This window comes from Trichosurus vulpecula, chromosome 1, assembly GCF_011100635.1.
Source record: "Trichosurus vulpecula isolate mTriVul1 chromosome 1, mTriVul1.pri, whole genome shotgun sequence".
NCBI classification, from domain to species: Eukaryota; Metazoa; Chordata; class Mammalia; order Diprotodontia; family Phalangeridae; genus Trichosurus; species Trichosurus vulpecula.
Window position 1 is genome coordinate 543327683 of NC_050573.1, and position 12830 is coordinate 543340512.

The window sequence follows — 12830 nt, forward strand, 5'->3', positions numbered from 1 at the left end:
ATTGATCAGAGTTGCTAAGTTTTTTTTTCGCAATTGATTATATTTACAATATTACTGTTATTTTATACGTTGTTCTCCTCATTCTGCTCACTTCACTTCGTATCATTTCATATGTCTTTCCAGGTTTGCCTGAAACCATTCCCTTCGTCATTTCTTACAGCACAATAGTATTCCATCACAATCATATACCACGACTTCTTCAGCCATTTCCCAATTGATGAGAATCCCTTCAGTTTCAAAATTTTCAGTTTTTATTTCCACAAAAAGAGCTGCTATAAATATTATTGTACATATGGGTCTTTTCCCTCTTTCTTTGATCTCTCTGGGGTATAGACCTAGTAGCAATATTGCTGGGTCAAAGAGTATGCAGTTTTATAGCCTTTTGGGTTACACCTCAGAGTTATTTTAATTTGTATTTCTCTAATAATTATTGATTTAGGGCATTTTTTCATATGACTATTGATAGCTTTGACTTCTTCTGAGAGCTGCCTATTCATATTCTTTGGCCATTTATCAGTTGGGGAATTGCTTACACACACACACACACACACACACACACATATAAATTTGGCCCAAGAAACTGTCTGTAGATTTTTTCCTGCTTTCTGCTTTCTTTTTATTTTTGGCTCCATTAGTATTGTTTGTGCAAAACCTTTTTAATTTAATGTAATCAAAATTATTCATTTTGTCTCCTGTGATCCTCTTTATCCCTGTTTGGTCATGAACTCTTTCCCTGTTCATAGGTCAGGCAGGTAATATTTTCCATACTCTCCTAATTTATTTATATTACCTTTTATGTCTAAATCAAGCACCCATTTTGAGCTTTTCTTAGTATACAGTGCATGATATTTGTCTATGCCTCGTTTCTGCTGACTGCTTTCCTTTTTCCCATCTGTTTGTCTCAAATAATACATTCTTGCCTCAATAGCTGGGATCTGTGGATATTTTAAACACCTGGTTACTGTGCTCATTTGTTTCTGTATATTGTATTCTTAATCTATTCCATTGATTGGCCACTCTAATTCTTATGCAGTACCAAATTGTTTTGATGATTACTGCTTTATAATATAGTTTGAGATCTGGTACTGCCAGGCCTCTTTCCTTCACATCCTTTTAAATTAATTCCCTTTATATTCTTTACTTTTTGTTCCTCCAGATGAATTAGTTGGTATTAAAAAAAAACTTTTAGTGAAGTTATAGTTTCTTTAGTCTGAAGAAGAAAAATAATATACTTTATGATTGAATATCAAATAGGAAGGATAAAATAGTGAGAGAAGAGATTAAAAGTATGAAAGGAAGAAAGAAAGAAAGAAAGAAAGAAAGAAAGAAAGAAAGAAAGAAAGAAAGAAAGAAAGAAAAAGAAAAAGAATGTTGGAACAAGGTCCTTGAGGAGATAGAATCAAGTGCCTCTAACCAAAAATTCGTCTAAAGGCCTGAACACTCTTCCCTCTGAGACAGAATGGAAAGGAGGCAACAAGGATTTATTAAGTTTCCGCTCTATATGTGCCAGCCACTTTACAAATATCATCTCATTTCATCCTCGCAACAATCCTAGGAAGTAGGTACTACCATTATCTCTATTTTATATATGAAGAAACTGAGTCAGACAGGGGTTAAGCGATTTGCCCATGATCAAATAGATAGTAAATGTCTAAGCCTAGAATTGAACTCAGGTCTTCCTGACTCCAGACCCAGAGCTCTATCCACTGCGCTATCTAGCTTCCTTGGAATGTTTGATGGCACTGAGAAGTTTTAAGGAGTAGAGGAGAGATGTTGCAGGAGCTGCTATGTTATAACTTTATCATCTATGGTAGAATTTTCTAATAGTCCCTACCCATACCCGATAAAACAATGGCAAAAATTATTAGATTTTTTTTCAGCACAGCGGCTGAAGAAATAAAACTGCTCTGAAAAATTAAAACAAAATTCAAATTAAAGTCAATGAAGCAGGAATAATGTCACCAGTTCAATCTAACTGTTAGAGAATGCAGTACAGTGATTATTTAATATAGTATGCACAAATGAAGGCAGCTTTTATTTGGTACATGCTGAATCTTAATCTGGCCAAGAGCCATCTACCTCCATTACTGTGGAGTTTGTGACACAGTGAACCATATCCTCAATCTATTTGCTACCTTTGACCATGAAGCGTATAAACTTAAAGTTAAGCTTTTTTTGTGTGTGAGAGAGAATTAAATGTATCATAACATATGGACGTCTGGGCTAGATGGCTTCTGAACAGGAGGCAGTGTGTCTAGCTCACACGCAACCACTTCTGGCAATACGCTAAAGTTCACACCAGACTGCATAATGATCAGGGACTTCACTGAGCAATTACAATAAGTGACTTCTTCCGCCCCAGGACTGCAGGAGGAAAAGGGAGCAACAAGTGAATCTAGTATCAGTGCAGGATGGCATCTGAGCATGACCAGAGATTGGCCTGGGACCTATGTAGCCTGTAAGGTTCTGTGTCCAGGGGGAACGTCGAGACGTGCTTGATCATTGCATCGATCAGAGTCTTAAGTCTTTCAGAGTTGGTTTTCTTGACAATGTTGCTAGGTCCTAGATATTTCTAAATGTGAACAGACAATGACCCTACTTGCTGTGGACATGTGTTTTTAACTCCTCTGGAATAAGAACTAAGACTAGTTTTGTGATCGTACTTTGAAACAAATGCTGAACCTGAAAATTTTATTTAAGTGAATGAAGATTTCTAATTTATCAAATAAAGTAATACCATTTTTACTACCATTTGTGACATCTTATTTGTACACTAATGTAGTTGTTACAAAGATAAGAATTTTGATTAGCGGTTGAAAAATCATTATGAAGAATAATATATTCAATGACTGTAGAAACTTTGCCACCCCAAAACAAAGCCCAGGTCTCATATTAATATTTTTAGTATTATGGATATTTTATGTTATAAATAAGACCATGACAAATGTTTCCTCAGTAAATATATTGGTATGCCATGTTGTTTTGTTTTATTAGGCTTTGTTTAAGATCCATTTATGTGGTGCTTTAAACATTTTAATCAATTCTAATTTTTTAAAAATAAAATGCAAACTAAAAATTTTTTTGCAAAGGTGATTTATGAGAAGGTGGGATATCGTTACATGAAGTGTAGGAAACACTGTGCTATGGGGTTTGAGGGCATGCTTGGGAGACTGAAAAAATTAAAGGTTGGAAACAATTAGCGTGAACCATTTCAGACCCATTTATGATAATGCTTTTGATAACTGCAAAAGCTTCCTCTTATTTCCTGAGTGTACTTACTGATGGAATGAGCGAGTAGTGCAGGAAGAGTTCCATGTCAATGGAGGTCACACAAGTGCTGTTTGTTTGTGCAGTCCTAAAAAAGACAAACAAAATCCCTAATGCGTTAACCTTTGCAATTGTCTCACGTTGAGCTTACTGTCAGATTCCTGTTACTTTTAATGGGTTCTTTTGTCATTCTCAAATCATTATCCTATCTGCTCATGACAAAATGTGCTTCTCACACAGAGAGCACCCTGACCGAGCATCTTTGCCCCTTGTTTACATAACTTAGTGCTGCCATAGCTTGAGAGTTCCGGGGAGCTCACTGCCCAAGACTCTTAGGTTCACTAGACTCTTCTTTCCCTTTCAGGGTGGATTCGGGCAGCTAGGGCTCTGGGCTCAAATCAGGAAGACCGGAGTTCATATCCAGACTTAGACACTAAGTATGTGACCTTGGTCAAGTCACTTAACCTCTGTATGCCTCAATTTCCTAAACTATAATGTGGAGAAAACAATAGCACCTACCTCCCATGGTTGTTGTGAGCAGTATTTGTAGAGCGCCTAACAGAGTGTCTCACTTGTAGGAGAAGCTATAGAAGTGCTAGCTATCACTAGCTACTGCGCGCTCACTAGGAACTGTGGCTGACCCTCCGCTCTAAGCTCAAGCTCCACCAATTGCCTCCTCTGACCTGTAGCGTCCATACCAGCTGCTATTGGCTCCTGCCCCACAGGAATCAAGAGAGAAGCCCAGATGCAGAGCAGAAGAGGGAGTGATTAAATTGTGCCATCAGCAGATCCTTTTAAAGACTTTGGGTTTTGGGATATCATTGTCCGTTGTGTTACCCCTTTGTTTTACTATCTTTTTTTTCTTTTATGAAACTATGCTGCCTGCTGACCGCTGGATTCTCTGACCATGCCTTTCTGGGCTCATCTGTTACTCACCTTGCCCAGGAATCCCCAGCTTTCCATGGCCTGACCCTGACACCCTCCTTCCCAGAATATACTGTAATATAAGAAATGCAATCAACAATTTTAGTGACAGTGAACTATTCTGTGGTACACTAAGATTTGAAAAGTATTTTACAGACCTTATTTGGGCCTCATGACAGCCCTATAAGGTGGGACCTACACATACTGTTATCCCTACAGAACTATAGTTTTAGAGGGGAATGAATCTTAGAGATCATCTAGTCCAATCATCTCAGTTACAAAAAATGAAGAAACTGAGGCCACAGAGATTAAGTGATTTGTCCAAGTTTGCACAATGCAACAAACAATTTTAAAGTGCTTACTATGTGCAATAGACAATGTTGTTCAGTGGAAAGAATACTAGATTTGGAATCTAAAAACATGGCAGAACCTAATTCTTCCAATTTTTACTTGTGTGGACAAGTCTCTTAACTTTTCTCAGTCTCAGTTTCTTTATCTGTAAAATATTAGCACCTATCCCTCCAGGGTGGTTGTGAGGATAAAATAAGATAGTGATAGAGTTCTTTGTGAATCTTAAAGAACTTTATAAATGCTAGCTATTCTTAAAGACCTACACAAAATGTTCTCCAAAATTTACAAAGAAAACAGTATCAAACTCATTGTAGGAGACAATTATATAAATATATATATGTATGTATAATATCAAACTACAGAAGGATAAGACAAAGAAACAAAACTATTGATCAATATCTCTAGTGAATATTGACCTAAAATTTAAAAACCCTAGTGAAAGGGCCATAGCAAAACATCCCAAATCATTTCTAATAACCAAGCTGGATGATATGATATAGTGGAAAGCACACAGTCTTTGGCACTAGAGGACCTAGGTTCAAATCCTGCCTCTGATATTTACTACCTGAATGACTTTAGGTGAGGTATTTTTTTCTCTTTGCCTCAAATTCTTCATCTTTAAAATGATGGGGTTGGGCAATATGGCTTTTTGGATCCTTCCAAGTTCCAAATCTATGATTCTATGATTCCATGAACCTATATTAAAAACAACATCACACCAAAGTCCACATAATTTCATCATTAGGTGCAAGACACATATAATAAGCAGAGAAAGGCCATTTTTAGCATGATAGTGTATCTAAAATTAAAAACTAACATTATTTGCAATGGAGAAATCCTAGAAGCTTTCCCAATAAATATAGGAGTAAAGCAAGCATGGTCCCTCTTCTCTCTATTGTTTGATGTAGCTCTAGATTTGCTAATGATACTAATAAGATGAGAAAAAAATAAGGGCACACATTGGTAAAGAAGAGACACACTCATTCCTATTTGAAAATTCTCAGGCAAACAGGGTATAATGTAGATTACAAAACGTAAAATAGATAAATTTGATTATGTGAACTTGAAAAGCTTATGCATTCACCAAATCAACAGAGCAAAGATAAAAAGGAAAATTGTTGCTTGAGGAAAAGTATTTGTATCAAATTTCTCTGATATAAAATATACACAATGAGAATTGATACAAATATGTAAGACAAAGAGTCATTCTTATATTCTTCATCTCATGTACCATTATTATGTGCAATAGTAAGTTCCCTCTGCCTTTTATTCCTTTCTTTCCTAGTATATTCCTTTCCTACTTCCTGTTTCCTCTTTGTTTAAGAGCAGCAAAACCATCTCCAGGCTCTCCGTTGGTCTCATTTAACTCCCTCTTAGACCCTTGACTACATTAGCATTCTTGTGTCTTCTTTCCTTATTAGAATATAAACACTTCATCATTGTATACCTTTCCAACATCCTAATGTATTTGCCTTTCTAGTTGGTGTGGTAGGTTAATTCATAAAACCTCAGACGATCAGCAAAGAAACTAGCTTCATTAAAGTAGTAGTATATATGAAATAAACATACGCAAATCACCAACACTCCTACATACCAATAACAAAACCCAGGAAGAAATAATAGAAAAGTTAATTCCATTCAAAATCACTATAAAATGCATAAAATATCTATAAATCGGTCTACTAAGACATACTCAAGACTTACATAGCTACAGTTACAAAATATTTTCAAAGAAATGGAAAATGGCAAATAATATGAAAGATATTCCTGGCTGAAAGTTAGGTTCTGCCAATTGTTTTTTGTCCTTCATTTTCAAAGAGGACCAATGACATCGTGGGTAATGTCTTGACTTGTATGTGAATTGGATTTAAGTGAGGTGGAATTGTGCTAAGTTGTCAGCCTCACTCCCTCTTCCTGAGTCATTGAAATCCAGTGACAGGATAAAAGTCATGACAAGAGGAAGTAGATGACTTTGGTGCTTGACCAAACTCTAAGCACTTAGTAACACCTGCTTCAGTTGCTTCCATGGCCATTGGAATAAATTGTTCTCATCCACCCATTCCTCTGGGGAAAGTCTTCACATCCTTTGGGTAGACATCTCCCTAACTCACTGACAGGTTTGAGGACTGTTGGTTACCCTCAACCAGTCTGCTGAGAAAGTTTTCCCAGTTGTGGCTGTTGCCCATATTACAACTTCTTGGAGCCACAGGTGAGAACTGGGTGAAGGTGGACACCAAAGGTGGAGGCTCTGCCAATATAATAAAAATGATACTACATTCAAGTCACTTTACAGATTCAAATCTGTACCAGCAAAGTACCAAGAGGTAGGCAAAAATAATAACAAAATATACTGGGAGGAACAAAAATTCTTTAATTTCAGGATCAATGATAAAAAGTAGAAATGGAGAACTTTAGAGCTATCTTATAAAGCAGTAATCATCAAAACTATTCAGTACTGTTTGAGAAGTAGAAAGGTGGCTCTAAGTGCTGCAGTGGATAGAGCACTGGGCCTGGAGTCAGGAAGATCTGAGTTCAAATTTGACCTCAGACACTTGACACTTACTAGCTATGTGACCTTGGGCAAGTCACTTAAGCCCCATTGCTTCCAAAAAAAGAAAGAAAGAGAGAAAGAAAGGAGGAAGGAAAGAAAGACAGAAAGGAGGAAAGAAAGAAAGAAGGAAAGAAGGAAGGAAAGAAAGAAAGGAAGAAAGAAAGAAAGAAAAAGAAAGAAAGAAAGGAGGAAAGAAAGAAAGGAGGAAAGAAAGAAGGAGAAAGAAAGAAAGGAAAGATGCATAAAACAAAGTAGATAATCAAGAATTAGATATGACTGAATTCGGTAACTCAGTGCCTGATAAATCTCAGAGCAATTAAAGGTCTTCATATTTGATGAAACTTGAGGGAAAAACTGGAAAGCAATTTGACAAAACTTAGGTTTAAATCAGTGTCTTACACCAAATAGAATAATACAGTAATCTGAAAATGGATACTTGACATGAACGGTACTTTTCCAAGTACCCTGGTTACAGGGAAAATTCTCAAGCACACAAGGGATAGTGTTGATGACAAAATGTAAAAGAGACAAATTTGATTATGTGAACCTGAAAAGCTTGTTCATGAACCAAATCAACAGAGCAAAAAAGAAGGAAAATTGTGGACTGAGGAAAAATATTTGTATCAAATTTCTCTGATAATATGAGATGAAATACATACAATGAAAATTAATGCAGATATTTAAGATCAAGAGTGATTTCTACATTCTTCATCTCATGTACCACTATTATGTGAGACTGTAAATTCCCTTTGCTTATTCCTTTATTTTCTACTGTATTTGTTTTTCGCCTCTCATTTCTTTCTTTGTTTAATAGAAGCAAAACTACCTTCAGGCCTTCTGTTGATTTTATTTAACTTCCTCTGTGGCCTTTGATGACATGAGAGTTCTGAAGGAACAATTGTTTCTTCTCACGCAATTAAAATGTAAACACTTCATCATTTTTTTAAAAAAAGTCACATGTGGTAGGTACCTTTTATAACTATTTTTATATATGTACTTAAAAAAATTACACAGTATAGCATGGACCTGGATCTATTCTCTAACTATCTGCTCTGCCAATTAGGCACTCACTTTATCTGTATGGTATTCTAAGCAATACAAAGCAAGGAGGTAGCTGATTAATTTCATCCTTTATATAACAATGCAATTTAAATGTACATAAAAACAAATGGTTCCACTTCAGTGTTTTATATATTTACACTTTTCTAAAAGAATATAGTAAATTAGGATCACAACTGAATTTAAAGTTATGATTATTTAATTAATTATTCAAAGATATGACACAAAATTATAAAACCCCCTTTTATTTAAAATATACTTATCTTTTGCATAGGTTTTATTCAAAATCAAAGCACTGACATTAAGTTATTTAACTCATGATGAACTAAGAACAGAAAGTATATTTCCTTATACCTGAAATTCATCCTTGTTTAAGAAACACTGAATAATTTATGTAGAAGTACTAATATGTCATGCTGATATGTCATGAAAGCACTATTATTAAGAGAGAAAAAATTTTAAAGCCACCTTAAAAACTCAACACCTGCATGTAGCCTATTTCTGATATAAATTAACAAAAATGAACCCCACTTTCTCTAATAATAAATAATCTCTTTATTAAATTATTGCTTTTTAGATAACATGATATTATTGAAAACATTTGGTTGCCACTTTCAGAATTATCATGTCTGTAAAAAAAATATTCTATGGTTTACCATTTGTTGCCATGACTTACAAAGATTAGATCTATAGTTTAAACGTACTTTTTCACAGGAAAGTCTTAAAGAAGATGATCTCTCTGTTGAATCTGAACTTTTTTTTGCATTACACTTTGTGTTGTTGCAAAGAGAACCAAGTGATATTTTTTACAAGCTTCTCCATGAATTTAGACCATTTCTTCAGAATATCCACTTGTAAGTTAAGGCTTTCTCCTCCATTGACTTGGTCTATTCAAGAGAAGGCTAATAAACTATCTAAAATGAAAAGGCAGAGGGACAGGTGACTACAAAACATAGTTTACAGGGAGTAAAGAGTGATAAGTAATGAGTTATTGCTGTTGCAATTCACACAAAAAAATCTCTTACATCAGTGTTTGATTATGTCTTCTGTGCTTTGGGACAGTCTGTCCAAAAATTGTAAATAGCCAAAGCATATCAAAGTGGTATTCTGTGTCAATAAATAAGACCTTGACTTCTAATCCACCTTCTGATTTTGAAAGGATACATCTTGCAGTCAGATGATAGAGCATTTCTTTTTTTCTGTTCCTTCTAGACCATGGACTTCTGATATTTTACCATGGATAGGAGAGTCTTCATGAGAAAGCAAAAATCCTTCCAGTGTTTTTACCTTTTTAGTTTTAACTTCTGTCCTTTCATTTCAAATCTTCTACACAGCTCTCAACTTTTATTGAGACTGCTTGGAAGCGCAAAGAATCATTCCCACTGGGTGGCTTATCAAAGGATATCAACAAATGTTTTTAGAAGAAGAATTAAACCTATCAACAACCATATTAAAGACTGGTCCAAATCACTAATAATAGAATACATGCAAATAAAAATAACTCTGAAGGTTCACATCTAGTAGATTGGCAAAAATGACAAAAGTTGGAAATATTTAATATTAGAGATCCTGTGGGAAGATAGGCAGACAATTACAATATTAGTGGAACTGTGAATTGATCCAATGATTCTGGAAAACTAATTTGGAATTTTGTTTACAAGTGTCTAAAGAGTTCAAAGCCTTTTAACCGGAGATCTCATTGTGAGGCATTTATCCCAAAGAGGTCAAAGAAAGAAAGAAAAGCACCATATACACCAAATTATTTATTCAACACTTCCTTTGGTAGAAAAGGAGTAGAAACTAAGGAGATACCCATCAGTTGGTGAATGACTAAACAATTTAATGGAATATTACAACACTCTAAGGAAAAATGAATACAAAGAATACAGAGAAGCACGAACTGAAATGAAGGCAAGTAAGCAGAATCAGGAAAACAAATTCAAAATAGCTAAAACAATATAAATGGGGAAAAAAGAAAAAAACAAAACTGAATGGTCTATAATTATCGTGACCAAGCACTTGATGAGAAGATATGAGAAAATACACTTCCTTTTCTTTTATGCAGAGGTTGGTAATAATGGGTGTGGAACATTTCATTGATTGTTGATGTGCTTGGTTAGTTTTGCTGAACTGATTTTTCTCCTTTCTTTCTTTTTCCTAGTTTACAAGATGTGGTAGGAGTGTTGCAAACATTGTTTTGTTTTCTGATGATGATCACTTATTGTTCTCCCAGCAAACTCTATCTCTAGTGATAAGTTGTTACTGAATCCTGTTAATATGCAGTATTTTTTTTTAGGTTAGCATTGCTTTCTCAGTAAGAATAAACAACCTGATCCATACTTGATTTAAATCTTTCATTTGCTCTCTCTCCCTCTCCCTCTCCCTCTCCCTCTCTCTCTCTCTCTCTCTCTCTCTCTCTCTCTCTCTCTCTCTCTCCTCTCGCTTTGGGGGTGATGAACTAATGAATGTGAGACTGGGTATTTCAATCACTTAAGGAGAGGTTAGGCTTCATTCAGGACCACATGCCTTAGTACACACCGGAGTGGAACTGGTTATTAATCCTTGTGGCTTCTACGCCATTAGACAAAAGCAAAGAACATTAGTTAGGAGGATGGACAAATAGAAATGAGCAAGGTTAAATTAAAAGCAAGATCAGATACGTTTACATGGGGAAAATATTCCAGTTTGGGATAGAGACAGCTCTGTAAGAAAAGGAATGAAGAAAATAAAAGGGGAATATAGTGGGTTTCACACTAGTCAGTCAATCAATTTGCATTTATTAAGTGTCAAGCCTTGTGCCAAGTTCTGGGGAACAAAAAGAAAACCTAAAGGTAAAAAAATGTACACAGAAGATACACATATAGAGTAAAAGAAAGGCAAACTTAAAGAGGAGGGTTTTAGCAGCCAGAAGGGACCAAGAAAGGGCTCTCACAGAACGTGATATTTAAGTTGTCTTAAAGGAATCCAGGGATTTTAAGAGGCAGAGGTCAGAAAACGAGAGGATTTTAGGCATGGTTGACAGCCAAGTCAAATCAAAAGGGTTTATTAAGTGCTAACTATGTGTCATGCACTGTGCTAACTGCTGGGGCTATAAAAACAATACTCACCCTTGAGAAGGTTACATTCTAATGGGGAGATAACATGCAAACAACCACATACATCTAAGATCTGTATAAACTAAATTGGAGGTAATCTCAGGGGGAAGACACTAACATTTACGGGAAATGGTTCTTGGAAAAGGTGAGTTTTTAGCTGATACTTCAGGGAAGACAGGAGATAGAGATGAGGAAGGAGGACGTTCCAAGTATGGGGGGACAGTCATTGAAAATGTATGGATTTAGGAGATGGAGTGTCCTATGTTAGGACTAACAAGAAGGCAGTGTCACTGGATTGCAGAGTATGTGGAAGGGAATAAAGTATAAGAATACTGGAAAGATAGGAAGGGGCGGGCTTATTAAGGGCTTTAAAAGTCAAACTGAAGATTGAATACTTGTTCTTAGAGGTAGTAGGGAACCACTGGAGGTTTTTGAGTAAGAGGAATAACATGGCCAGCTCTTTAGGAAGATCACTATGACAACTAAGTGGATGGGATGTCAATGGATGGGAGTCAAGAGAGACTTGGAGCAGGAAGATCAATCAGAAGCCCATTGGCGAAGTTCAAGCTTAAGGTGATGAGAGCCTTCATCAGGATAAGGGCAATGTCAGAGGGGAAAAGGGAGTGTATACTCGAAATGTTGCAAAGGTAGAGTCAATTAGACTTGGTAAAAGTTTTGATATAGGAGTTGAAGATGACTCTGTGGGTGTGAGCTTGGGTGACTGGGAAGATGGTGTTGCTCTTGATAGCGATAAAGAGTTTGGGGAATGGGAAGGGTTTTTTTGGGGGAAAGATAATGAGTTCTGTTTTGAATGTATTGAATTTAAGATGACTACAGGGCATCCAGTTCAAGCTGTCCAATAGGCAGCTGGAGATGTGAGACTGGAGGTGAGCAGAGAGGTTAGGGCTAGATAAGTAGATCTGAGAATAATCTGTATAGAGATGATAATTAAATCTATGGGAACAGAGGTAAAAGATAGCCAATAAAAGGCATGAAGGTAGGAAATGAAGTGTTTTTCAGGAACAAAAAGTAGGTCAGTGTAGTGGTATTATAGTGTGTAGACAGGGAATAAAGTGTAAGAAGATTGGAAAGGTAGGAAAGGGACAAGTTTTTTTAAAATTGTTTTTATTTATTCGTTTTTAGTTTTCAACATTCACTTCTGTAAAATTTTAAGTTCTAAATTTTCTCCCCCACCTTCCACTCTCCCTTCCTCAAGATGGCATGCAATCTGATATAGGCTATACATGTACAATCACATTAAACATATTTCCACATTAGTCATATTGTAAAGAAGAATTAGAAACCAAAGATAAAAACCACAAGAAAGAAGAAACAAAAAAGAGAGAGAAAGAGAAAATAGTATGCTTCGATCTGCGTTCAGACTCCATAGTTCTTTCTCTGGATGTGGATGGCATTTTCCATCATGAGTCTTTTGGAATTGTCTTAGATCATTGCATGGCTGGGAAGAGTTAAATCTATCAAAACTGGTCATCACACAATGTTGCTGTTACTGTGTACAATGTTCTCCTGATTCTGCTCACTTCACTCAGCACCAGTTCATGTTGGAAAGGGACAAGTTGTAA

The 12830-nt window shown here is 35.9% G+C and overlaps 1 protein-coding gene across 4 annotated transcripts in view; it reads right to left on the reverse strand.

Annotated features, from left to right (window-relative positions):
• Window positions 1-12830, reverse strand: part of LOC118834067 (stimulated by retinoic acid gene 6 protein-like) — an 88179-nt gene that overhangs the window by 51997 nt on the left and 23352 nt on the right. For all 4 annotated transcript variants that reach the window (XM_036741514.1, XM_036741513.1, XM_036741511.1 and 1 more), the window contains one exon: window positions 3280-3355. In XM_036741514.1, coding sequence (XP_036597409.1) covers window positions 3280-3355 — 76 coding nt within the window. The remainder of the gene's footprint in view (window positions 1-3279; window positions 3356-12830) is intronic.